Genomic DNA, 27,243 nt, shown 5'->3' with positions numbered 1-27,243 from the left:
CAGATAAATATATGCACAGAAACAAATATACGTGTAAACAGAAGCACACACACAAAAATACATTTCATGGTATTAAAGAAAAATAGGCTATTTAACACTTAGAAATAGAGCCTATGTACACATAATAAATGAATACATTCATTGGTGGAGCTAATTGGTCATGGGGTGATACATTCACCATTAAAGGAAACCTGAAGGTATTCATCACTGAATGGAAACAGTCCCGACCGGTCCTGACTTCCAACAATTGGTGCTTGGATCTCTAATTAACACGGCATTGTAATACCAATAGAAAACAATGGAGATATGTAAGTTTAGTACCGTATGCAAATAAAGACTTTCTTCATTTTCCTAATCTACGAAGTAATGTATGTATTCTTTGGCAGCCTACATGCGATTCAAAACAAAAATATTTCCTAAATACAAAGTGAAAATTGTACGAATATTTCTAAAAGGGATTCAATTGCAACAAAACACCCCCAGGCGTAACGTGACTTGGTATGGCTCAATCTTTTGGTTCTTCACGGTCGGTTACTGAAGAAGTTGCAACACGCAATGGGGAGGGGGAGAAGCGGGTATCCTCCTTCTACCGCTGTCATGATTTTATTCGGATAAAGAGTTAAATGTCTGCGTGAACAAGCTTAGAGAAGACTGAAATTTGAACTCCTCTCACTCGTGTGAAGGTAGGTGAGTTTCTGCTTCCTAGTTAGATCAATGAGAAGAGTTAATTAGGTGATGCACTTGTTGCACTCGGGTTGTTAACTTTACCGACCTCATCCAGCTAGACACAGACTTTTCCCACAGAAAAATGTTGTTTAAAACTGTTTTTCTCCTCAGACTATCGCTGCTTTGTTGTTTTCAAGGAGCTCATTCATTAATGTTTAATTTACTTTGTGTATGCTACAACTTTGACAGAACTAGCAGCTACTAGCTTAATGTTATGATGCGTGAACGTTAAATCAAGGGACCATTTGATAGTTAAGATAATAAAGGAAAATGGGAATTTAAATACACCTGAATTATCTCGTTGTTGTTCAAAACCCAAGTGAAAAGTTCGTGAAAAGTTGTTTGATAAATTAGTCCCTAATGTACATTTAAGGCTGACATAAAACGTGAGAAATGAACTGCTTCCCATAAAAAAATTTAATAAATCAATTTTACAAGCATTATGAGCGTATATGTGCGTTTTTCCTCGTTTATTTCCAGACGCACCCTTCCTTTCTCACGTCTTTATGGTTTTAGCGGGCAGTCAGGAGCATTGACACTTCCCAGAGATTGCACAGTGCTGTTGGGATGTTGTTTTTTTTCTAACAGCCAGCAGTGTGCTCAGAAGTAGGGATTATAACAGTCTTGGAGGGGTATTAAGGCATGCAGATGGCTGCTCACATGTGATGCCAGGTTTCACCGTGGTCAGCAACAAGGGGGATGTTTAAATACGTCAGCCCAAGACTATTAGGGGCTGATAGTAAACTTGTTTTGGTGGTGAGATGCATTGAAGGTTAGTGTAGCTCATATACTTTATAGCACTCTGGATCTGTGTGGCTGAGTAAGGTTGGTATGGCCTCATTCCATTTAATAGTGGCTCAGTAGTTTCCATGCTTTATACCAGCTGTTTTGTTCGGATTATTTTGGTGCAATAGGACATCACTGAAAGCTACTACTGCGTGTTATTAAAGATTTTGCTCATTGAAACATATTGCATCTGTCGTTAACAGCATCCTTACTTCCTACTGAGCTTCCAATTGAGCACAGCAAATGTAGGTTGAATTTAAGTTAAGTTAGGAAACACTGTCTTCAACGTGAACAAATCAAATGCTACAAGAGGGGGAAATGATTTGCCAAACATCACAAAGCTGCAACAATGAGTCAATCAACAGACAATGACCATTTGAAAATGTTGATAATCGATTAATCGTTTTGAGTCATCTTTAAAGAAAAAAATGCTAAAGTTATCTTGGTCCAGCTTCTTAAATGTGAATATTGTTGGTTTTCTTTAGTCTCTTATGTTAATAAACTAAATATTTCTGGGTTCTGGGCAATCGGTTTAGAAAAATACAAGACATTGTAATTGTAGGTCACTCTGCTAAATGACATTTTCCCCCATTTCATGACATTTTATAAACCAAACAACTAATTCATTAATCGAGAAGGTAATTGACAGATTAATCAATAATGAAAGTAATCTTTAGTTGCTCAGAAACAGCTCGTCTAAAACAGCTCGTGCTTATTTCTTGAAGAAAAGTGTTTTGGTTATTGAAATGTTTATAATAAAAACAAACTAAAAACAATACAAAGTGATTTAATTTTCACTCTAGGCATAGATTATATTAGGGATATATTAGGGAGTAAACTATTTTTTTTTTTTAAACATAAATTGGTTATACATTGTTGATATGAGGATATACTTCTTCTGAGCACTTTAAGCATTTCTTGTGATCAGTGTACATGTACAGTAAAGTTTGACTCTGTCATAAACAAGTCAGCCAGTTAAAGCTACTGGAATTTCAGGTTTTTTTAATGTCTGTTTGCAGCGACGCTCAGATGTGGGGCGAAGCTCTGTTGGAACATGTCTATAAGTCATATTTGGTAAGGCACATATTTTTGCCTCTGAGACAATGACACCATTCACAATTTTGGTTCCCACAGCTTATTTTGTACACTGCCAACATCTTTTTTATAGTATTTTATTTCCCTACATTTTATCCTAGCAGATGCCTGCTGTCTGTATCTGGTGTTATTAAACTTATGTTATGCTAGACTTCAGAAGGTTTAGGTATTAAATGAAACATGCAGACACAATGACACAGCAGTTTCCAGGGGAATCTTACCCGTACCACGCTATTTTTTTTGTTTTCTCAGATGAGGCTAAACGATATTTAGAAGATTGGCACAAGTGTGGGCATTATTTGTTGTCTGACCCCTCCTTGTATGTATTTATTTATTTATTTGTACTGATTATTATCCAGAGCAGGATTTAAGGGGATCAGCGTCAGCGCGCGGCAGTAATTAACCTGATTAATTGATTCTGAGACGCTAATCAGATGAGCCTCGTACCAGTTGGGGCTTTGGGTCAGTATAATAGGGCAAGCTTCAGGTGAGTCTGGGTTACAACCAGAACGTCTCCCTCCACTATGACCATTTGATTTTGGTGTTTTTCGGACTATTTAGAATTACGAAGTCTGATATAATAGGGTTTATTTTTACATTGTGTTTTGCTGTATTTAGTGTTAGAATAGATGAGTTATGTACTAAATGTACATGTATTATGTATGCAGATGCTTTGGGTCAAGATACCCTTTAAGGTGGACCTTATATTGTTTAGTTGTCTTATTCACTTGTTGGTTGATGCATGGGGAAGATAAGTGTGATGGTAATAATTTGACTTCCAGCCCTCCTCTAGAGACAGGGCTTGTTGAATTAATCTTGGAGGTGGGATGATGGGAAATCCATGTACTTATGTCTGAGGGGATTTTTGTTTTGACTGATTTGACAAAGTTAAACATACATGCTAAGCAATAGATACTCAAAAGTTTAATTAAGGAGGTCTGATCTCTTGAGTCTCTTGCAGTTCACTATCAGGTCTTCATAATCTATTGTAAATCCTGTTCTGCTTTCTTCATCATTCACATTGAAATGTTGTCTTTGCCTCTCTCACTCTGATGTCATATCTTTGTTTAGATACAATATGGACAAACTGCCCTGGACCAGATAAAAATTGAAGGAGAGACAGAGGAAGAGGAGACTGAAGCAGTTTAACAGAGAGAGGGAATACTTATCACAGACACACACAAGACATCATGTCCACCTCGATAAAGCAGGAGAGAACCATTTGTGTTCTCCTCCCCAACAAAGACCAGCTGGACATCACTGTCGGGGTGGGCCTTTAATATGTTCCTAGCTGTCATCAAGAAGTGTCTTAACAGAAACAGATGCTCAAAGTTGTATTTATCACAGCAGAGTTTTTGCAAATTGTGATTTAATATCGAATACTCTTTGTTTTTTCCCCTGCTCCAGCCAAAGTCCACAGGGCAGGACGTTTGCAACCGTGTGGCAGAGCTTCTTGGAATCAAGGAGCTGCACTTCTTTGGCCTCACAGTGGTGAAAGGTAAGTTCACTCCTCATTGGTCCCTCAGCCTCAGAACTTTGAAGGACTGTTCACACTAGACTACACAGCAGTATCATCACAAGGCTGAAAAATAGTATCCAAGTGTAGGAAGTATGTTGATTAGTTGATTGTAGAGTAGAGCTACAATGATTAGTCAATTGAAAGAAGAATACATGGCAACAATTTTAGTAATTGATTAATCAGGTCAGTGATGTTTTTTCAACCAAAAAGAACCACCAAAAATCATCTGGCTCCATTCTTTAAATGTGATTATTTTCTAATTTCTATTATTATATTGTATTGCAAACAGAGTATGTTTGGGTTTTGGACTGTTGGTCATACAAAACAATATATGAAGATATCATCTTGGGATCTGGGGAATTATGGGCCTGTTTTTTCCATTCCTTTTTTAGACATTTATACCCCAAACAATTAATTGATAATTAAATCAATTGCTAGTTGAAGCCCTGAACAAGAGCATCATGTTTGAATTGTGGCAGTCAATAATTGCAAAGCATTGCTATTCTATTTGTGGCACATGTTTACATAATGTCGTTGTCGAAAATATTTTCTGCCAAAAGGCTTTTTCACTAAAACCAAGAAAATGTCACTCTGCCCTCCCAGTCTGCATAATTAAATGGTGTAATCCACTTTAGCCAACGAGCAAAGTTCTGAACTTTGTGTTTCCTCGTTTTCTCGTTCTCTTTCTTTATATAAATATGTTGAAATGCCTCGGTAATCTTGTGTGGCTCACCTCTTAAACAAGCAGCCTTTTGTTTTTGTGGTGTTGGTTCAGCGATCACTTAGGCCTGGATTCCTGCAATATTAACTTCATTAAGCCTGGAATGCACACTTGCATTCCTCCTCTTCACTGAGGGGAGGGATGGATTGATGATGGGAAGAGGAGGGTGGGAGTGGATGGAAAAGAGGCAGGGGGACTCGTCATGACACAGGCCGGCTTACTCACTTTTTACTCAAAGGCTTCAGTGAGGGATGAGAGGTGATGGAGTTGGAGTGAATCATAGTGGGAATTGGACAGGCTGAAAAGAAAGATGGATGGTTAAACAAGTTGTGAAATAGCTCAGCAAGCATGATTTGGCTATGCAAAGTTGAACAAAAGAGATAAGGTGGATCAAATACAAAATGCCCATGTCATGACTCACAGGACCAGGCGTAGAGTGATACAACATCCTCATTCCCAGCAAAGTCTGAAAACAGGTTTTAGCCCCTCTACTGAAACAGAAATCAAACTTGATTTGATAAAACAACAATAACATTGGATACATAATAATATTAAGGGGATATGGAGGATAAATAGATAAATCTCTGGATAAAAACTATACTATGCTGCATGCATCCATCTATCACTTAACATACGTAGATACATTAACATTGGCATTGTTGTCCTTAGTTTCCGAGTAGCCTCGTTCACAAACGGAAGAACAAGGGCTTTTTTCTTTCACCCTAATTAATCCCATTGTTGGGCAAATTTTACGCTTGGTTGCATTATTGTTTTGTTTGGTTGCTGACAGTCTGCTTGTTTCCTGATTGTCTTTCTTCATCCCAGACAATGAGCACATCTTTTTAGACACAGAGGAGAAATTGACCAAGTACTTTCCTAAGGAATGGAAGCAAGATTCATCAAAGGTAATGCAGCATGTGGCGAGGGGTTGCAAATGTTAATCATGTACTTTGCTTTGACCCACTCTTCTAACTGCTGTACACGCCAGTTAAATGTCAGACATAATTCAGTGACCTACATGTCTCAACTTTTCATTTAACATGACAAAAAGATGCTAGTACACACAGGACTACTCTAATATGCCTCTCTCATCATACAGGGATCACAGAAGAGACCCCTGCCTATGGTGCTCTTCCTAAAAGTCCAGTACTACGTGGAGAATGGTAGACTCATCTGGTATGTCCCTCTACATATGTTCTCTTCTTGACAAGCTCACTTATTCATGTTATTGCTGTTGTACTTCTGATTTTCTCTATCCATCTTTGTCCTCCTCACTTTCTCACTGACATCTTTCTGTGCCCCTCCTACCACATTTTTCTGTGTGTATATGTGTGTGTGTGTGTGCGCCTGGTACCAGTGAACGAAAGGCACGGCATCTATACTATTCTGACCTGCGGGAACGGGTGCTGCGGTCTGAATGTCGTCAGCAGGAGGAGGTGTACTTCCAGCTGGCAGGTTACGCCCTGCAGACTGACCTCGGTGACCACCAGCAGACAAGGGCGGATACAGAGGTCACTCCTTACTTTGAACCCAAGGAATACTTTCCTCCATGGGTAGGTGTCACTTTAAGACAGCAGCACTTAACAACACTTTTAAACAATCTTGATCTTAAAAATTGTGATTCCTGTGTCATTATTAGGTGTTTATGTTTTGAGGTAAGGTTGTGCTCTCTGACTACAACATGTATTTTCCTTTTATAGATTATAGCCAAGCGTGGAGTGAACTATCTCCTGTGCCATGGGCCTAAGGTGCATCAGGAGCTGTGGGGCATGTCTTCTCGTGATGCCACCCTGCTCTTCATCAGGGAGTCATGTCGACTGGAGGATGTACCCGTCACATATTACAGACTTCAAAAGGTCATGAGTCAAGTGCAAAACTTGTTTTTCAGTGTCATTCATGTCAGTTTTGGTGAATTTAGCTTTTGTAGCTGATACCATATTTCATAATTAATTGAAATACGTAAAATAAGAAATGGTGAGGATGATTGTTTACACTGTTGGATGATTGAATTTGTATGAGCTAATTTTTAATCTGGAGCCATTCCAGGTATATTTCTCTCTGACTGAAATGCCATCTCACCCTACACAAATACAGCTTGGCTTCATTTCAGCTGTGCTGGACAAATGACTATGGGGGAGTTATGTAACCCTCCATCTATTCCAGTTTATTGTCCTCCCCATTTCAAAATCACTCATCTCCTGAGTGATATTTTGAAGGCTGGCCCATCCATTGCGTAATGTGCTATCACTTTTAATTTGTTGTCAGCGGCAGTCCAGTGTTTCCCAGTGAGCAAGGAGAGGAGCTTAACAGTGGGATAGCTTTCTTATCTGAAGTGCTCAGATGCTTCTCTGACATGTCATCATTCATTTTGTCCAGGATAAAAAGGCGGAGAAAGGAACGGCATTGCTTGGACTGACCCTGCGAGGAATGCAGGTTTATCAGGTGCGTGCATGTGCGAGTGTGTTATTAATGCACGGTGTGTACATCAACACATACGTCCACAAGAGTGAATCTGCGTTTGCTCAAAGATTCAGTCTGTGTATCTGTAGTACTATAAAACCTCTGACTAGACGTGTGAGGAATGTGTGGGATTGCCACCAACAGCAGTGCATCAGGAGATAGGAGCTGTCTGCTATGCCCGTCAGTTGTTTGATCTGTCCATCAGGGGCCATCTGGGGGGGATTAGGGCTCCAGGCCTGGCTGATTAAAGAGCCAACAGACCGTGAGATGCCTTGAGAAGCCCATGGCCTCTTCGCCAAGTCCAGATGTCTTCTGTGAACAAAAAGACTATTGATTATTAATCTGTACTTTTCAAATATAGCAAAGTAGATTACTCATCCATAATGGCTTTTTTCCAGACACAATGCCAGTCATCAATACACAGTGTAATATGCCAAAAGATGATGATGATGATAACTTATAAGCATTTGAATCTCCTAAATGATCTGTTTGTGTTGTGTATTCATAGGAAGTGAGCAACGTGCGACAGCTGCTGTATGACTTCCCCTGGGCAAATGTGGGACGTCTCACCTTTCTGGTAAGCACACTGTTCTTTTTCATTCACTGTTAAGATTAAGTGGAATTGTGGTAATTATTTAATAGGCATTGGCTACGTATGCACACTATATATTTTATGTTTTCCTATTCAGGGTAAGAAATTTGAGATCCAGCCAGATGGCTTACCATCAGCCAGGAAGCTCGTTTACTACACTGGGTCATCGTTCCGCTCTCGCCACCTCCTGCTGCACCTGAGCAGCAGCCATCGCGTCTACCGCAGCCTCAAGCCTGCCCTCAAACACCTACGCCTGCTGGAAGAGAGTGAAGGTAGTGAGGGAAGAGTAAAGTACAAGGACAACATTAGTGTCAGGGGTAATTACAGCTTTGCTGGGGGCAGCTTGTACCCTGGAAAACACTGGATATAAAATGCACAACTATTTTTTCCTGCACAAAATATCATTAGTTTCATTTAATTTGTAATAGAGATTTTTAAATATTTGTTGTTTTACACATCTGTGGTACATTTGGATTAATAGCAAATGGTTCCATAAGGTGCAAACTTGATGAAAATGCATCATATAAGATAAAAAGACAATTCTTGCCTCAGTTGAAAGTATTTTGGACTAAAAGGGCTTCCAGTGAAGCATGTCCAGCATTTTAAATTAAGACACTGACAACCGTTGTATTAACTTCTAACAACTTCCAATGTATCAAGGTTATTATTCTTGGTGTGTATTCAGTTCTTTCTATCCACTTCAGCTTTAGATGAAAGGTACAAACCAACAAATACAGTCAATTTCATTTTCTTTACTTATGCACATAGTTTTTATAACATTTTCTTTCTTTTAGAGAAAAAGCGTTACAGAGAGTCCTACATCAGTGATGAGCTGGACTTGGACCCCCAAGGCAGTGAGAGCAGCCCCGGTTTGTCACGACACTCCAACAGCAGCTCTGGCATTGAGGCTGACACCCGCCAGCACAGCATCTCCACAGAGATGGCCTCCATGGAGGAGGAAGTTCAATGTCAGGCTGAGAAGCATTTCCGCTCAGTAGCCAGCCACGGAAGCTCCTGTACCTCTGGGTTTGATGCAGGCAGTAAAGTTCGAATAGAAGATGAGTGGCAAGAGGAAGGTGAGAGGATTTTTATACTGAAACATTTGCACAGGAAATTGTATCTATCCCTTGCTGTGTTTTTGGAGTAAACTGAGGCCTTGTTTGCAGAATGAAATATGTTAGTCGATAGACATGAATGCAGCTGTCTGCCATGTTCATCTTGCAAGGCTTATGAGTTATTTTAGATACAGTTCTTTATTCAAATTTTGTGAACATCTTTTCCAGCAATCAAGACTAATGTTGGGAAGGAAGATCTTGTGGATGATCCTGATGAGATGTTCCAGTTGGCTGATCTTCTTGAGGGTGTATCAGTGGATTGCTCAGAACTCTCCTCAGAGACTCCAACATTAGGTATGAATAATTTGATTGTTAATGACAACAGTATTTAATTTGTTCTTCTTACATCCAGTGACAACAGTTTGCTTGTTTTGCCAAAAGGTGTTTGCTCTCTTCTTTGTCAGACTTGACCTATACAATGTGCTCTACAGAGAATGTGTGTCCCCCAGACAGTGATGATGATCTCAGAAACTTAAGGAGCAAGGATACATTACAACAGGTTTGTCTTTGTTTCTGTCACTTCCTGCATTTCTTTGCTTTCCTTGGATATATCTGTAATATAGTTTTAACTTTCATTTTACCTCCTGTCCCCGTGTTAGATGCTGAACTCAAGGGCACAAGTATGTGTGGATCGGCACAGCCACCACCACCACCAACACCCCTGGGGACGACACTGCCACCTGATTCCTCCCACAGCTATACCTTTGGGCTCCCAGACGCCTCAAAAAACACAAAGACCCCTGTGGATAACGGTTATAACCCCCTTTTGCACTGCCAAGCCAAACCTTCCTTCTATGGTCGCAGGTCTACCAACTGCCTCTCCCTGGACCTGTTAGGGGATGAAAAGTTCCTGGAATACATACTTTGATTACATTAAGCGCAGTGTCCACAAATTCACCTTTTGTTGATGTACAGTGTAACTCAAATCAAAGGTTGCCAACATACCATGCCATGTGTTGCCATGTGTGCACTTCAAATTGCAGAGAGACATTTTTGAAAATGATGGAACCCCTCATTTCTCTAGTATGTCTACCACTGTATTAGAAAGTTGTGGATTAGATAACAGAGACCTAATCCAACAACATTTCAGTCAGCAAACAGAGCATATTTATTGATGTTATTGTATATTGTGTACATATTACTTGCACTATTTTATTATAGTTCAACTTCTCCAAGCAAACACATTTGTTATCAGTTTTATTGTCTTTTGTAAAAAGTCTAAATAGGTTGATGCTGAGAACAAAATATGACATTTTCAAAAGTTTTAAAAGGAGGCAATGCTGTCTTGTGGTACATCGAGTATTCATTAGATGGGACTTTCCATTTAACCTAATGTGAACATTTGTTTCATTCAGGAGAATTTCCAGTAGCCAAGTTTCCTAATGCTCCTCTATTCCTTTATCCTCTCTATTTTTAAAGTCATATTTTATAATATACTCTATTTTTGTACAGTGTGCTCTGTCATGGTTTTCCTATTACTCTGCCGCTGCGATGTAGCTACCGATGTGGAAAATTGAACCTCTTTAAAGCTGGTAATGCATTCATCCAAAGCTCTCCCATTCTATATTCTCATCTCACTTTCATAATTACTACAGAAAAGTATTATGTGTAAAGGGCTATTTCTGTAACCATTAAGTGTACAATGAATGTGCAGTATTTTTGTATTATGTAACCCCCAAACAAAGAGCCTCTCAGACATAATTTTCACTGTTTTGTAAATATTAATTGGTCTGCAGAAAAACTGATTTAGCCAATATGAGCTCACTTGGAAAGAATGTCCATCATTAAACACAGAAAAAAGGTTTTTCTCAATGCCAATAATGTATGAACAATTTATTTACGACTTATTTTACAAGCTGAACAATTCATTTTTATCTAAAGCACTGGGTTTTTTTTTTATTATAGTGAAAATAAATTCCTTATGCCACTCAATGAAACCAGGTGTTTGGTCTCTTTGTTCGATTTTACATGTATGCTGTTGTGTTTAAATTTGATATCCACTATTGTTTGTGGTTTTATCCATCGGCACAAACTAGTGAGTGTACTATCCCTTTACTATCATTCACACTTCTCGCGAGAGTTGACGATTACGTTTGCGGAAGTTTACATCCCGTTAAGTAAAAAACGTGTGGCTCCTGGCAGCTGGGAGAAAAGCTGGATTCGGGCTATCCTTTAACTTGCTCGCCCCTGTTAGAGTGGAGACTACCTACAATGAATTCCGTCTTGATTCACGCAGTCTTATCCAGCTCTCCTGACTACGATGTTTTGTTTAAGTCTCTGTCCTGGCCGGCTGGGACGTGGCCAGAGAATGAGCAGACGGAGGCGCTGACAGTTTTCATTGAAGGACTCGGAGCGCTTCTGTCCAACTCGAAAACGACTTATTTTACAGATGAGAAAAAACGACTTATTAAAGATCAAATCGAGGCAGTCATTTGGACGCAAGGTCTGCCTCTACTCGCTAGAATATCAGCAGAATCTGAAAGTGTGCGATGCAGGGAGAGCACCGCCGCTGCCTGCCGGCTTCTGAGTGTCTGTGTCCCGCTGTGCGACGCTGCTGTAGCGGGTCGAGTGGCTCAGTCCGTTCTGCCGTCGCTCCAGCTTTCAGAGGAGGAGCTACCCGGTGTGGGAAGACTCAGTATGGAAGTTGCCAGTGAAGTAATAGCTGCTGTTATACCTTCTCTATTAGGGGATGAACAGCTCACAGTAACCACCTTGTCAACTGCCTTGTCCTGCATCAAAACTCTACCTGATGCATTGGTATCCAAAATCACTGTCCGGCTTCTCTTGACCCTCCTGAGTTGCTGCAGAAGTGAAAGGCTTGGCAGCATCCTCAAGTTGATCCTGGATGATATGTGCAGCTGGCACTCCACTGACCGCACACCTGCAATAACTGAGCGGGGACTGCTGTGTTTGACCGCCCTGTCAGACCACCTGCTCAAATCTCATGGTCTGCAATCCTCCTCATCTTCCTCATCCTCTGTGCCCGACCCTCGTCTGTCCCTCCAGTTCTGGAGGATGGTTCAGGATGGGCTGACGCACAGAGACAGCGTGTCACGTAAGAGGGCGTTATACCTGCTGAAAAGGTGTGTTGCCCTGTCAGAGGAGAAGGGGGTGGACTGTCCTCAACCTCTATCAGAGGAAGGTAAAATATTCACATTTTCTAACACTTTGTAAAGGTTCACTTGTGTTGTATGGTCTGATTCCTCACTGCTTTTGACATTGTTGCAGATGAGACCTTGTTCAAATGGGCCCCAAACAAGAGAAAGTTGCTTAGGGAGTTCTGGGAGGATTATGCGCTGGTGATGGAGACTTTGGAGGAAAATCAGGTATAAAATCCCATCTGAGTGTTTGTCTTACAGCTGTTTCAGTGTTGGGCATCATGGTGCAGCTCAACGGGACGGATTGTTGTTTCTTCTCTCTCTACAGATTCATGTCGTCCAGCCAGTGCTGAACAGAATAGATACGTTGATTCAGACAACAGCAAATGATTGTCAAGGTAATAACATACATAAGTTTACGTCACTTTGGGCAGGTATTTTCTGACATTTTATAGACCAAATTAAGGAAACAGTCATCAGATTGACCAATAATAAAATGAATCGTTAGTTGCAGCCATAATTTATTCAGACATTTGTAGCTCTGGATGTTGGAGTTTATGACACTTTTAATTGTCTTTTAATGTTTTGTAAGAATAGTTTTCACTGAATTAAAAACCTAAACCTCTTGTAGGCTTGACATTGTAGGCAGCATTTTAAAGCTCTGCTTCACTTTCAAACTCAGTAGAAAACAATGTTTAGTGCCTAGCCTGGTTTCTGCCTTTTTTTTCTTAAAATCTCTGTCTTGTATTTTCAGGGCAGGGTCTTTTCCACCCCTCCTGGCTGTTGTGTGTGTATCAGCGAATGTTCCACAGTGAGAATAAATCCTTAATGAAAGAGGGAGTGTGTCACCTGTTGGAGCTGCAGGTCCTCCAGCAGCCGGCCTTTGCATTGGCTTTTTCTCAGGTGCAGGCTCATACACATTTCAGTCAGCTTGATTAAGTGTAGGTTTTTTCATTTATTTTCATTTACATCTCCCGAAGTGACATGTGTGGATCACAGTTTTGTTTCTGTTACTTTGTTTCCTAGTTTGTCGTTGGCCCCTTTATGGATGTTCTGTCTGAAACATCTCTCTTCCACAAGTGAGGGTCTAAAATCAATACACCAAGCAAAATAATGAAAGTACTAGTGTAAAAGGTGTTTTTGCACCAGCTCTACCTAACTCAGTTTCTCTTTATATTCAGGGCAGCTGGCCAGAGTGTTGGAGATTGTCCCGAGCTGGCGGCTAAACTCCAAGTTTTCATGACCAACTTCTTCAACAGCCTGCCATCAGAACACAGAGGTACCGAGACAAAGCTCTGACTCACTTCTCATGGCTGAAATGCCCGTCTGTCTCTCACTGTTGTGTTTGCTTTTTAGGCCCTGTGTTGCTGCAGCTGATCCAGCAGCTGGGCTCCAAGCACTGGTGCGCAGTACCCCTCCTCTTCGTCTCTGAGGCCCTGTCGAAACTCTCTCCAGGTCCACTGCTGGGGGTTGATGGGCTCACTGCTCTCAGGTGGTGCAACATTGTGTTTACAGTCAGATATATTGCATCGTAGTCTGTAATGTTTGATATGAATGCTGTTTTTTTTCTGTGGGATGTTACAGGGAGGTGCTGCGCTGCACCATGATCACTCATCAAGTCCTCCTAAGAGGTGCTGCCCAGTGCTTCTTACTGAAGAGTGCCCTCTGTCTCATAGATGTGGTAAGACATGATGAATGATGCACATGATGAACATATTGTACTGGACAATATTGTTAATGGCTCTTAATTAACGCTCATAATGTTTTGGGTTTTTTTTTCTTGAGACTGTTTAAGATGTTAAACTTTATGGTATTTCCCAAGTAGGGCTGCAATGGTTAACTAATTAATCAATTAGTCAAATGGGCTTAAAATAATTGGCAACTATTCTGATAATTGAGTCATCATTTAAGACATTTTTTGAGCAAAAAAAATCCAAACATTTCCTAGTTCCAGTATTTGGATTGTGAGTATTCTCAGCAAGAATTAAAACCAACAGATAGATCAGTGATGAAACTAATTGTTAGTTAGCTAATGTTGGTTATTTCTGAGGCTGCACTTTGTGGTGTTAAAATAGTAGATTCAAATTATATCAAGTGATAAAGGATACAATTACTGAGATATTTGCTTAACAAGACTACAAACTACATCCTCAAAAAGTCTTGAAAAAATAAAATATTACAAGCATTTTTAAATCACAGATTTGTACAAAATGTAGCACTGTTGAATTGCATTGTTTGTTACTGTGATGCTGTCTACCCTCTATGCATTCATACAGCTTTAAAAGTTGAGTACAATAACATTTGAACATATCTTTTCAGAGCACAGTGACCACAGATGATGTTTTTAGTGTCCTGATGCATTTCCGGGCAGATGAATCACTGTGCAGAGGGACGCAGCTTTGGAAACAGGTGCGCTCATCACAGAGACATTTGACACAGCAGTCTACCTAACCATGTCAAAATGGCACATTAGAGAGTTCTTACTAACTGATTCCTACCCTGTTGCAGTTGTGCATCTGGCTATCAGACAATGAAGGCAATTTCAAACCCAGGATAATGACTGGAGATTGTACTCTTGCTACCACAAACAAGGAAACTGTAAGAGCCTATGTTCAAGCTGAAATATACACTTATCTCCGAGTCCCAGCCAGCACAGGTATGCCTAAAGTGATGTGAATGAAATGAAAGTGAATGATTCTGTTTATAGTGTTTAGGTTCTATTTCATAGACTTGGATTAAGTCAGTTGTCTTTCCCTCCAGGTCAGGCAGAGGGATTACCTGACTCCAGAGAGGCTGACAAGTTGTCCAGGTCCATTCTGCTGTGTGTGGACATGGATAGTCGAGCTGGAGAAGAGGTCGGTAACGTCTTGGAGTCATTACTGTCTCCGCTGCTGGACACTCTGAGCAGAGTCAGCACCAATATTTACTTGCCTCTGCGTAAGAGTGACAAGAGCCTGCAGCTCATGCTCCAACTGTTCCAGCTTGGAGGATCACCATGTCATCTGCATGGTGGAGAAGAGCAAGGTTTGTAATGATAACAGTGAATTATTGTTATAGCTGTCAGGTCCACCCTCATGCATATCAGCAGTGGTTACAGTATTAACACAGTCGTTTGAATTATTTAAATATTCTTGGTATGGAATGAATAGCTGATATGATCAATGATAATAAATACAAATAAGGGATGAATTGGGCTCCATTGTGGAAATGTGATTCAGCATTGTGTACTTACAGTTAATACAGACTAGTACTGAGCAGCCATGTAAGCTTATTTTTAAATTTTAGTTCTCCCACACAGGTTAAGTAGCCCTTAAGATAATGAAATGAATAATTAATTGTGAACCACAGTACTGTATTCCCTCTTCTTTGTTCTGTGTTGTTGTATAATGTGTTGCTGCTGTTGTGTTTATATGTCTATCTTGTATAAATGTAAAAGTGTAAATAGAAAAAAATATGTTATCATCAAATAATTGATCATAATTTTATCATGAAAACACATCTCAACCCTTGAAATTTTGTCAGATTTTTACCCTTAATTTCTCTAACGCCCTCAGGGAACATAAAGTTCAAAGTTATCGAGAGACACAGCAATTTGCCACATTCATCTCTTTTCTTTCTGCTCTTCACAGTGGATAATGTGATGGCTGCCATAAAAAAACATTGTTTTAAACTTGTTGATCCAATCCAGGAGTTTATCTTGAGGCGGCTGTGTGGGGAGCTGCAGGAGGTAACCAGCAAGTCAAGCAAGTCACTATCACTCCAATTAGCATAGATGCCCCTAGTGGCCATCTCTGACGTGTACATGTGTTGTTTTTTTTAAAGCTGGTTGACGTGGAGCGGGCAGAGCTGTATCTGTGTGTCCTGACTCAGCTGGCAATCATGTACAATTCTACACCTCTGCACATCAATAAAATTCAGCAGACCTATTTGCCTAAACTCATCAAGTACAGCCTCAAGGTCCTGAAAGAACCGAGCCAGCAGGTACTAAGATAGCAGGTACCCCAGTCATCCGGCAGGAATTTAACCTAAAATCAGTTTTTCTGCCAGATTATTCATCATTGATTTTTGTTTTCCATTGGCAGGTCCCCTCTGTGGCAAACCAGGTGACAAGAGCGGTTGCCATGGCATCCCTGGCCATGGCGTGTGGTCTTGTGGAGCAGCAAGGGGTTGACATGCAATCAGAGACCTTTTCTGTTCTCAAATCACAGAATGACTTCTTCTACAACACAGTTTCATCTTCCTCACAAAGTCAGTCATCTCTGGGATACTTCAATAGACGTCTGCTGAAACCACAGACAGACAATTCCAGGTCAGTTAAAGTTTGTCAAGTTGTCAAGAATAATACTCAGTGTCTTTGCTGTAGCCTGGCATGATAACACATCACCTTTTTTTTTAGCGAAGTAGGAGTGCAAGGTACTGTGCTACAGGACTGGGGACGGACAGCTGCCCATTTCATGCGGGACCAGTGGATTTGCCTGAGCTTTCTGATAAAGGTTGTTGGGATTCCTGAGTCTGTAGAGACCTCCAGAGTCCGTGAGACCCTCCATGCTGCCCTGAGCTGCAGTGTGGAGGCCCTGGCTCTGCTGCCCAGTGACCAGGTGCTGCCTGTGCTCACTTTCATGGAGACAGTGCTGCCACAAGTGAGTCTCAATGTGTCTTCTGTTTATAACACAAAGAATTTTTGAGAGATTATCTGATCAATTTTTGATTACATGTATTTTGGTGATATTTTGATCACAGTTAGTGGATGATGAGGAGGCCCTCTGTGTGGAAGCTGTGACTCTCAGCTGGCAGCTGGTGCAGGGTCTGAGCACTAATGCCCATGACTTCTGGCCAGCTCTGAAAGGCTTCATCTCCATGGCTTTCCACCATAAACTGCTCAAGCTGACAGACACTCAGGCTCCAATGCTCACAGCAGCCATGAAACAGGTGATGATACAAAAAAAAGCTTGTCGATCTTAGCAGGATGAGTATGCTGATTTTCATTTTTAACATACACTTTATGTAATCTGTGCAAACATGCAGGTGTTCTGTGACTATTTTGTAGATTGCCACTGAGCTGATGGAGCTGTCCGAGTCCAAGAGTGGAGTGTTTAGTGTGCTGCTTCAGCACTGCTGTCAGACGTGGCTGCCAACAACCCTTGGCGGTGGGGACCAGGCTGACACCAACTTTTCTAGTGTTTTCAGCCACATCAACATTCTCACAGAGGCTTGTGTCTACGGACCAGTATTCAGGAGAGATCAGCGGTAACTGACAGCACTTCAATGGTTTGTTCAAACTCTTCCTCAGATCTACTGTTTATTTACTGACTATCTCCCAAAGGCTCATCCAGGATGTTCAAACATATGTGGAGCAACTGGGTGAAGAATGTCCGGCTAATGTCGTGGTCGCAAGGTGAGCTCTTTGTTCTAATATTGATCTCCATCTTGGCTGTGATATAAAATAATGCCACTAGGTGTCTCTCTTGCTATAAAAATGTTTTCCCAGTTGAACCACTATCTTTTTTTCCCCAGTGATAACAGGGACGATCAGTTGCCCCGCACATGTGCAATGGCTTTCCTCAGTCGCCTGGATTCTTCCAACCCGCTGCATGAAAGACTAATGGAGGATCAAGTTATCAGTCTGTTAAAAAAGGTGGGCTATAGATAATGCTATAGATCATGATTCTATACATTAACCTATGCTCCACTGTTGACATTTTATATTGCAACCTAAAACATATTTTAACCCCTCCTCTAATGTTCTAATCCCCAATTTAAAAGAACAGAGGTAAAGATGAGTCGGGCTCTGATTTGCAAACAATATGTAATTTGCTTCATTAATGTTTGAAAACAAACGTTTGTTTTGCTATATAATGTTTTGAGTTGCTCTTGACATTTGACACAATTTTCCATTATCTCTCTACACCTCCCACCTTTACCCCTTCTCTCCAGGATAATACCATATCAAAATCAAAAGTGCGTTACTATAGCAACTCCCTTCAACATCGTGTCAAAAACAGAGTGTGGCAAACGCTGCTTCTGTTGCTGCCCAAACTCAGAGAGGTGAGACAGTGACAATCACTTACAGTCACACAGGAAATAAACACTCAGAGAATAACTGTGTGTGTGTGTGTGTGTGTGTGTGTGTGTGTGTGTGTGTGTGTGTGTGTGTGTGTGTGTGTGTGTGTGTGTGTGTGTGTGTGTGTGTGTGTGTGTGTGTGTGTGTGTGTGTGTGTGTGTGTGTGTGTGTAGGAGTTTGTCACCACTTTACTGAAGGGCGTTTTTGAGGCTGGATTCTGCAGTAACCAGGCCTCAGTCAAATACCTGATCGAGTGGATGATGATTCTGATCCTTATGCAGTATCCACAGCACATAGAAAGCTTTTGGGCCTGTTTCAACATGGTGAGCTCCAACTCTGGACACTTATCTGCAAGAAAATGCTGTTTCTGACCAAAATTGAGCAGTTAACTTCATGGCCAATTCCTGTGCTTTCTCTACAGGATCACGAACGAACCAAGACAAGCATCTGCACCTTCCTGTCAGTCCTGGTGCATTTCAGTGTCATCATTCCTCTTCTTAAGGATCAGGTAGTGCCTTTGATATATTTTTTTTTCTCAACTCAAACATTCTTTTTGTATCGCCTCTCAGTAACTACATGATGTCTCTCCCTGTGTGTTAAAGGCAGTGCAGTTGCGTAAAGCGCTAGATGTCATCTTGCAGTGGTGTTTCAACCATAACTTCAGTGTGCGGCTGTATGCCTTACTGGCCCTGAAGAGGGTGTGGAGCTTGGTAGAAGTCCGGGGAGAGGAGGCGGACGATGATTTCAGGGGGCTGTCTACTGTGATCAAGGCCTGTCTGAACCAGGCTGAGGCCATGCAGAGCACCGGGTGAGAGCAGAACAGCTACAACAGTTGCAAAAAAGCTTGTTATAGTATGGTGATGTGTTTATTTTAGAACATATCTGCTGTCTCACCCTTTAGAAATGCCAACAAGAACTGGATTAGGATTCAAGAGCACTTCTTCTTTGGTGCCTTTCATCCCATCAGGGATTACAGTGCTGAGGTGATTTAATATATTTCTACTGAACAGATGAAGCATGCTAACTTTTGTAATCCTTAAAATACAACAAAACACTGTAATAACAACCATTACTTTCTTTCTTTGCACATTTTTCCTTCCTAGACCATCTTCTGTACTTTTCCCAGTCTGTCAGAGGTGGCTGATGACGAGTGGATTCCTCCCTGGAAGTTTGAGAAACTGTCGTGTTTCTCTGAAAGTCCATCTTTTCCTTTGAGGAATCCTGCACCTGACCTGAGCCAGCTCCAGCCTGGAGACTGGATCCAGCAAGACAAAGGTACACAAGCGGTTGAACTACCTCATACAACAAGAATACATTCATCCTGCCTCATCTCTGATTGAGTGGTCACAATGTTGTACCTCCCAGGTGAACAGGATAAGGAGGAGCGCTGGGCTGAGGTGCAGAAGAAGATCACACCCTGGAGGTTGGGGATCCAGGAGCAGGAACCAGAGCTTCAGCTGGTGCCACAACAGAGAGCAGCTCGACTGGGCAAACTGCATGGTGCCCTGCTGGTGGTCGCCTCACTTATCGATAAACCCACCAATTTAGGAGGTCAACAAACTAAAATCCCATCATAATCATCATACTCTTCAATGATTTGTCTGTGAATATCTCCTTTATTCATGTGATATTGTTAATAACTCACATTACAGGCTCATTTTTTGGTTTTAACAGTTCTGATCTGAGCAAAAAGGTCAAACACAGCTGCTACTAAAACCACTTGAGCCCTTATCGTAGTTTGTACAGGGAATGTACAGCTTTCATCACAGATATTCCTATTTTATGTACTCTGCAAGTGCTCTCCAGTGTTGTTGTCTCAGATGATAAGGGCCTGAATCAATCAGAATTTGTTTATAGAGGAAAAGACCCATTTAAAAAACTAATATTGGTACAGTATAATGTAAGAGAGAACATTAGCTTGGCCAGTCTGTAAATATTTTTTTTCTTGAAATAGCTCTCTCTTTTGCATGCTCTTTTTTTTACCTGCCTGTGCCCACAATGATGGACTCTGGCCATTTTCTGCTAAATCATCACTGCTATGATGATTTAATGGAAATACCCTGCTCACATTTAGACAGATCTCACTTTAAGGATTTGTCCTTATTTGTATGTTGTGCGTCTAGGTCTATGCAGGACCTGCGAGATCTTCGGTGCCAGCGCTCTGGTTCTGGATAACCTCCGCCACATCAGTGACAAACACTTTCAGTCCCTGAGCGTCTCGTCTGAGCTGTGGCTTCCTCTGCTAGAGGTGAAGTGCATGAACACGTGATGGTTTCATTAACAAATTCCACCTTTTCTGAAGTGTGCCTTGATGGTGATTTAAAAGGCTTAAAGATATGCATGTTTGGGAGGGGGGGGTTTTCTGCTTGATTAACAGGAGCGTATTTTACTTAAATGTTTGGATTTCTAGTTGCCCATTCCAATTCAGCCTCAGACAGATTCCCCCTTTGTCCCCCAGTTTAGTTTTTATTGCCAATAACAGCTTGGATGGAAAGGAGCATTAGACCAAAACCCAAGGCTTAAAAAATTGTCAATTTTTAAACTTGTCAACTATATTTTTAATATTGTCAACTATTAAACAACAAAGCACAAAGCTCTCTGAACCTTTGTGTTACCCTGGTGTTTGCATCCACCATATGGAGGAGAAAAACATGTGGGTTTGAAAAATGGTATAATGTGACAGCCTGCAGCAGATTTCCGCACCAGCGGCTCAGTGTGAGTGAAATCCTTAAACAGCCAACCATAATACTACTGAGTCATAGGTGTGAAAGGAGATTAAAAGGCTTTTCACATGTGCTGACTGTGCTTACTTTTCACCTTGAAAAAGTAGTTTTCAAATGTTTCCTTCCTGATTGTATTTTATCTTTTTTATTGTTGTAATTGTCACAAAAATAATGTCTAACATCATAAATTGTATCTGTCTGCCCTTCAGGTGAAGCCATTGGAGCTCACTGTCTTCCTGCAGTTGAAGAAGAGTGAGGGGTACTGTATTGTTGGAGTGGAGCAGACAGCCAACAGTCAGAGCCTCCAGGATTACCAGTTTCCTGAGAAGACTCTCCTACTTCTAGGGTATGACAGAATTACATTTTCTCTCATGCAGTCAACTTAAGTCAAAGCACAAAAACACTCCAAGTCCAGTTCTCTCTTTCTCTGTAGTCACCTTCACACAAGCTAAAACATGAATGCATGCAATCCTCTTCCTTCCTGTGCCCTTGAGACTCTCACACGGATAAAGGTGTGAGCTGACGAGGCTATTTAATGTTATCTCACCGGTTTAGAGTGTTTCCCTGCGGGGCCTGCTCCTCTCCTCACCATCATGTTGGGGCATGCTGGGCTGTAATTGGCTCTCCCTTAGGAGAATAGCACAGGAAATAAATCACATGAATGATGATAGCAGCAGGAAAACCTTAACCCTCTTCTAGCATAGTTTGAGTTGTGACGCTGCTCAGTGGCTTTCATCAGGGTTCAGTGGCACGCACATTTTCATCACACTCAGCCATTTGTAGCCACTCAAAAATTAACATAATTATAACCTTGTACAGTTTGTGATAGTTATATGATTCACTCTCCTTCCTGAATGTGTGCTCCAGCTCTGCAGCTGGCTAGGCAGAGAGGGAGAGAATAATACTTGCCGTGTCTGTGTAGGTGTCCTGTTTTGTTTTACCCTGTTCAGTCACAGAGGTGTGAGCAGTGCTGTTAGCTTAAACCCACTGTGTGTGAGCTGAATCCTGAGTGCTTTCACTGCTGCGTACTCCCCAGCACAGCATGGCACCGGCTCTAATCTTTCATCAGGTCACTATTATCTCACCCAGTTGCACTCAAGATAAATGTAGCTCATCACATCACGCTGTCTCACTGTGTGGCACCCTCTGTAGACTCACTGAACACCAAACTCATTACCTCTTGATGTTTGCTTTGCACGACCCATATTGCTTGATCTCATATACGCAGTTGATTACAGTTTGAATGGCTCTTACACTCATGCGTCATCTGTATAAAAAATGTATTCCTCATAATTATAAGGACTTGAGAAAATGAAAGATTAACTGATTGGCTGTCATCATCATAATAGTTCTTAAACTAAATCAACTGCATAGCATCATTATGCCAAATGAAAGCTGGAATTAAAAACATCACACAACACATCTGATGTAATAAAGCAGAGCATAGAGCAGTTTGTGGTCAGTCCTGTATTTATTTCCTTGATATTTTGATTACAATTAAGTCATTTCAGTTTTTAGAAATACATTTAGACAACACAGTAGTGTCCCCTGCTACTGAATAGGCAGAGTAAATTACCCTTTCTGAGGTTGTTCGTATTTCAATTAAAGTTTCTTGTCACCTGTGTTGATCTGACTTCTCTTTGCTAAACTGTATCTCCCTGACAAGAAAACAGCTATAATTCTTGCCATTGTAGGCTTTAAAATTGTCAAATAAAAAAAGAATAGGGTGATTTTTAGGAAACACATTTGCTCACTTTCTAGCTGAAAACTGGATGAAAAGATTGATACCACTCTGATGCCTGTATGCTAAATATGTAACGTTAGTTGGAGCCAGTTAGCTTAGCATAGCACAGATACTGGAAACAGGGGAAACGGCTAACATTGTACTGTCTGACAGTAACACACATACTACCTCTAAAGTTCACTTCTGTACTTAAGAGGTTATGGTATGTGTGTTTTGTTATCTTCAGATAGCAGTTTTGCCAGTTCCTGTAGTCTTTCTGCTAAGCTAAGTTTACCATCTCCTAGCTGTAGCCTCATATTTAATGGGCAGATATGAGAATGGTACTTTGACTCTGAGCAAGAAAGCAAAAAGTGTATTTACCAAAAAAGCAAACTATTCTTTTTTATTATAAGCATAACATCTATGAATTGTTTCATTTAAAAACAAATATAGACTTGTGACCTTTTTTAAGTATATTGTGCTTCACTTTCCCTTCACAGCAATGAACGAGAAGGTATTCCCGCAAACTTACTCCAGCTGTTGGATGTGTGTGTGGAGATCCCACAACAAGGGGTCATCCGCTCACTCAACGTGCACGTGAGTGCTGCGCTGCTGATCTGGGAATACACTCGGCAACATCTTACCTCAAGCTCAAGTGAAGCCAACTCAAAACACAGCTGAAACAAAAAGCAGCCAGTGCAGCGTTGAAGTGACACCTGACCTCCAGCTGTCGACCTTCCTTTCTCATCTAATGGAGCAAGTGTGAAAAGTGTCTGAATGTAAACTTCAGTTTCTGTACATGACAAGACTGCTGTCAAGATTTTCATCTGGTCTGCGGTGTGTTGTTGTGGTGCCTTAACGAGAAACATGTATAGAGATCAGCACAGGTTATTATCTAAATATTCCACTGCGAATGCTGTTATAATAACGGAGACAATCTCTGTGTGGGCAAAGCAGCAGTAAACTGAAATGTTCCCCTTTGATGAGGAAGTATCTTGTTTATGTGAGCAATTATTTTTTTTGCCTTACAGCTTGGGAACTGGACTATAATATCCATACCCAGACATCCATTTGAGCAGTGATTTAATGAAGGTTGTGATTAGATTGTTTTTATTGTTTTATACATTTTAAACAAATAAAAGTTGGACAATGCAAACTTGTTGTAATTGCTTTTCTTATTATGGTTTAAGAGAGGCCATTAACAAAAGGAAAGAAATGAATGGGTTAAATGAGTTACAGGTGTTCACAGATCCTCCTTCCCTCCACTCCCCTTATGAGAAACAGGTGGTTCACATGGAGACAGTCTGGACCAGATGGAGTGCATTTGATCACGCTTCTCTTATTTTCCATCAAGTAGGCTAAGGCTTGCACATTGCACATCATGTGAGGACAGTTAGTGTGTTTTAGAGGGACATGGATGGCCTGGATGGCGGCTGGTCAGGGCCCAGGCCGCTTCTGCAGGCAGCAGCTGCAGATAACTCGAGTTGGCCAGGCGGTGCAGGGCTCGTTGTGTCTCCACGCACCAAGCTGGTCCTGGAGATCTTGATGGTGCTGATGTGTCTGGGCGCTGTGACTGGTAGGTGTTGTTGACATTTTATATATATATTTATTTTTATTTAACAAAACCTGACCTTTATTATTCAGTTCCAATTTATACTAATTTAAACATGTTCCAAAAGGACATCTTACATTTGTTGAATGTCGCTTACATATAAAAGGTAATTTCTACAGTATTTCTTTCTTCCAGCACATTATTGATAATTCACATAACAGTGATCATATTCAATTTGTATCTTTCATAATTTTAGATACATTCTCCTGTAAATCAACCTGTAATATTTTTTATAAAGAAAACATACTAAACTTATAAACGCCTAGTAACACTCACAAGACACACCCTTTACACAATGGTGTCGTAACTAATGTCTAATAATAATAATTTACTAATGCATAAATCTTGCATTGAATTGAATTGAATGCTCCCTTTTCCTCCATCATATAACAGCAGACTTGATAGATTGTTATACAAACATTAGACATGAATGACTTATTTATTCTTAAAAACTGTATAATTGGACTATAATATAATAAATTATAAATGACTTGTTAACATGTATACCGGCAGATTCTTTTCTTTTTTTTTAACTGAGTTATAAAAAAACTCATGACCCAACAGTGGATACAGTGATTTGGAAACCTTTTTTCTTTTTTTTCTTTTCTTTAATAATTTGCCAAACAAAAGTAGTTCATAATGTGATCTATAGAGCAATGTCCTCTACTACATCCATTGTTACAACTTCTTTCTGAAAGATGATTTACTGGGAGATGGTACCTCTGTGTAACATGAATTTCAGATGATGAAGTGTGTGAAGCTGAGATTAAAGGGTTTCACCCAAATTACAATACTAGAATATAAAATAGTAAAGAAAAAACATCTTGTTGGACTGTCCAGAAGTCCACAATAATGCCCAAAGACAGCAAAATGGACATACTGTTTCTGGAAAGTGAGCTGTTCATTTTTCTAATATAACACTTTCACAAAAACATCAGTCACATTTCAAAACCTGACTATTAAAACCAGAACTATTTGAAAGTTCAGATAAGCTACAGGTAAAGTGCGCAAATGTGATGTTTTGCATTTTGGAAAAAATGACACTTTAAATCAAGTAGGCTACGATTTATTAACATAGATAAAATATACTTGCCTACTGTATTTAAATCAAACAAGAACATCACAAACTGCCCATAACTGTCTGAATTGAGTATAGTTAAATACTGGTTTACTTTTACTACTGTGAAGCTTTTTATCTCTATTGGTGTTGATGGACAGCATGCTTGTGTGGTGTAATCCAATCAGTCTGACCTCTATGTCATTGTGTGTTGTTGTATTTTTGTGTATAGGTAATATACTTGTCATTGTTATTGTTGCCACAACCAAGACTTTCCACTCGGTGACATCAGTGCTGATCATGAACCTGGCGATCAGTGACCTCCTGGTTGGCGTTGGAGTAATGCCATTTGTTGCTTTGTCCATCATGAACCGTGGATGGGTGGACTGTACTGTATGTCACCTTTGTCTGAAACATAAAATCACAGCTTTATTTCCTTTGGCCCACTAGTGATGATGTTCTGCTTCATACTGATGTGTTTCTCCCTCTCCTATCTAACAGGACCTCTGTTTGTACGTGGGTTACACCTCCTCTGTGTACTGTACAGCCTCTGTACTGACACTGGCTGCTATTGCCCTCGATCGCTACCACTCCATCATGGACTGCCTGCGCTACAGCTCCCGCTGCACCCTGTGGAGGACTTGTGCTGTGGTCCTGTGGATCTGGCTTCAGGCACTGGCCACCAGCTGCCCTCCCCTGCTTGGCTGGAGCTCTGTCAGTTATGTGGTTCCGATGTACAGCTGTGCAGTCAACTGGGCCAGCAGTCCCAGCTACACAGCTTTCATGGCTGTCCTCTCCTATGCCATGCCAGCTGTGGTCATCCTCTTCTGCTACGTTAACATTGTCAAGGTGGCCCGCAATCATGCCAGAAGGATTCATACTTTGGAGGACTCTGTCCAACGCAGCAGGAATCCAAGATCTGCCTTCCCTCCTGGTGATTCATCTCAACAGCACTGTGGGAGCCTTCACATCCCCTCTACACTGATCAGTCATGTAAGTGGACAGTTTGTTTCTGAGGTCAGTAGTGAGGAAAGAAATTATCACAACCCTGCTCTCCCTGATTCTACTATAGAACAGAGTAACCCTTCATCCAGGCGTCTGTTCTCCTTCCTGGCTCAGAGCACCTCCCAGCCGCCCCTGCAGAACTCCCAGCAGCACCACAGTCACCATGGAGTGGTGCGTCTCTTTCTGGTCATCTCAGCCTTCTTCCTGTGCTGGACACCTTACATAGGAGTTGCTCTGGTTCAAGCCACAGAAACTGCTATCTTAGGCCAATCCAGCCTTGTTCCGCCCTCTGCTGTTACCTTCTCCTATTGGCTGGTGTTGCTGAACTCTGACATCAATCCTCTGCTCTACGCCTTGCTTAGTAAGCGTTTCCAAAATGCTCTACAGGTACTGAGGCAAAAAATGAGAGCCCACTTTGGTAGTGTGGTTGGCAGGGGAGGGGATGTCAGAGCGGAGGCTGATGATGGCCGGACCAGCGACCCCTGCACTCTGATCACCACCCATCGGTGTCCATCCTCCAGCTCTGAGAGTTCAACATGTGATGACTCCAAGTATTGCTCCACAGTTTTCACTGTTAGCAGGGACTTTAAACGTCATTCTGAACATCTGTGTAAAGTGTGTCATCCAGAAAGTACCACCGCATCCCACATATGGCAAGACTCTAGTGGTGACAGGAGGGTGAACTGCCTGCAGGTCCCCTCTAGGCTACAGGAGGGCAGCAGACTACCTTTCTCTGCTCTGACCAAGGAGCGACAGGCTACTTTCTTCTATGGACAGATTACAGTGAGAGTGGAGCATGATGTTTGTTAGTCTTCTGCAGGTGCTATTGCAAGAAAATATCTACCAGTGGAATTCAGATATTTCTCACTTTCATACATTGAACTTATGGATATAAAATAGATTTATAGCTCAAATCTCTACATTTTTTTTTAACATATTTGCTATCTTGT

The 27,243-nt window shown here is 41.1% G+C and overlaps 3 protein-coding genes across 3 annotated transcripts; all 3 read left to right on the top strand.

The window, feature by feature from the left end:
- Nucleotides 1-579: 579 nt before the first annotated feature.
- zgc:172136 (uncharacterized protein LOC566376 homolog) lies at nucleotides 580-9,956 on the top strand. The gene is given in 15 exon segments (XM_062430602.1): nucleotides 580-683; nucleotides 3,679-3,875; nucleotides 4,015-4,105; nucleotides 5,673-5,752; nucleotides 5,947-6,023; nucleotides 6,205-6,400; nucleotides 6,548-6,703; nucleotides 7,224-7,289; nucleotides 7,816-7,884; nucleotides 7,997-8,171; nucleotides 8,694-8,975; nucleotides 9,183-9,308; nucleotides 9,446-9,513; nucleotides 9,614-9,656; nucleotides 9,659-9,956. Coding segments are annotated over 14 exon segments (1,731 nt in total). The 5' UTR covers nucleotides 580-683; nucleotides 3,679-3,797; the 3' UTR covers nucleotides 9,883-9,956.
- A 1,208-nt stretch (nucleotides 9,957-11,164) lies between these two features.
- tarbp1 (TAR (HIV-1) RNA binding protein 1) lies at nucleotides 11,165-23,676 on the top strand. Its single transcript, XM_062430509.1, has 29 exons — nucleotides 11,165-12,156; nucleotides 12,243-12,340; nucleotides 12,441-12,510; nucleotides 12,867-13,015; nucleotides 13,139-13,191; nucleotides 13,294-13,391; nucleotides 13,469-13,604; nucleotides 13,697-13,793; nucleotides 14,432-14,521; nucleotides 14,621-14,768; nucleotides 14,873-15,136; nucleotides 15,742-15,839; nucleotides 15,935-16,093; nucleotides 16,195-16,421; nucleotides 16,509-16,752; nucleotides 16,853-17,041; nucleotides 17,160-17,359; nucleotides 17,436-17,507; nucleotides 17,627-17,747; nucleotides 18,047-18,157; nucleotides 18,347-18,496; nucleotides 18,595-18,681; nucleotides 18,776-18,981; nucleotides 19,075-19,156; nucleotides 19,277-19,448; nucleotides 19,539-19,724; nucleotides 20,297-20,421; nucleotides 21,106-21,242; nucleotides 23,120-23,676. The coding sequence occupies exons 1-29, from the start codon at nucleotides 11,226-11,228 to the stop codon at nucleotides 23,298-23,300; spliced, it is 4,881 nt and encodes a 1,626-aa protein (XP_062286493.1). The 5' UTR covers nucleotides 11,165-11,225; the 3' UTR covers nucleotides 23,301-23,676.
- Nucleotides 23,677-24,032: 356 nt separating this feature from the next.
- On the top strand, nucleotides 24,033-27,103 carry LOC133992290 (5-hydroxytryptamine receptor 1D). Its single transcript, XM_062431009.1, has 3 exons — nucleotides 24,033-24,195; nucleotides 25,521-25,681; nucleotides 25,790-27,103. The coding sequence occupies exons 1-3, from the start codon at nucleotides 24,033-24,035 to the stop codon at nucleotides 27,101-27,103; spliced, it is 1,638 nt and encodes a 545-aa protein (XP_062286993.1).
- Nucleotides 27,104-27,243: the final 140 nt, after the last annotated feature.

The sequence above is a fragment of the Scomber scombrus genome, chromosome 12 (genome assembly GCF_963691925.1).
Source record: "Scomber scombrus chromosome 12, fScoSco1.1, whole genome shotgun sequence".
NCBI lineage: Eukaryota > Metazoa > Chordata > Actinopteri > Scombriformes > Scombridae > Scomber > Scomber scombrus.
The sequence above is the reverse complement of the archived record's forward strand: the minus strand, read 5'-3'. Positions and strand labels throughout refer to the sequence as shown.

Coding starts and splice junctions, on each gene's coding strand:
- tarbp1 (XM_062430509.1), top strand. CDS start 11,226: ATGAATTCCGTCTTGATTCACGCAGTCTTATCCAGCTCTCCTGACTAC. Junction 14,522..14,620: donor GGACGCAGCTTTGGAAACAG/GTGCGCTCATCA, acceptor ACCCTGTTGCAG/TTGTGCATCTGGCTATCAGA. Junction 17,508..17,626: donor GCTAATGTCGTGGTCGCAAG/GTGAGCTCTTTG, acceptor TTTTTTCCCCAG/TGATAACAGGGACGATCAGT.
- LOC133992290 (XM_062431009.1), top strand. CDS start 24,033: ATGGATGGCCTGGATGGCGGCTGGTCAGGGCCCAGGCCGCTTCTGCAG. Junction 24,196..25,520: donor GTGTCTGGGCGCTGTGACTG/GTAGGTGTTGTT, acceptor TTTTGTGTATAG/GTAATATACTTGTCATTGTT. Junction 25,682..25,789: donor GTGGATGGGTGGACTGTACT/GTATGTCACCTT, acceptor CCTATCTAACAG/GACCTCTGTTTGTACGTGGG.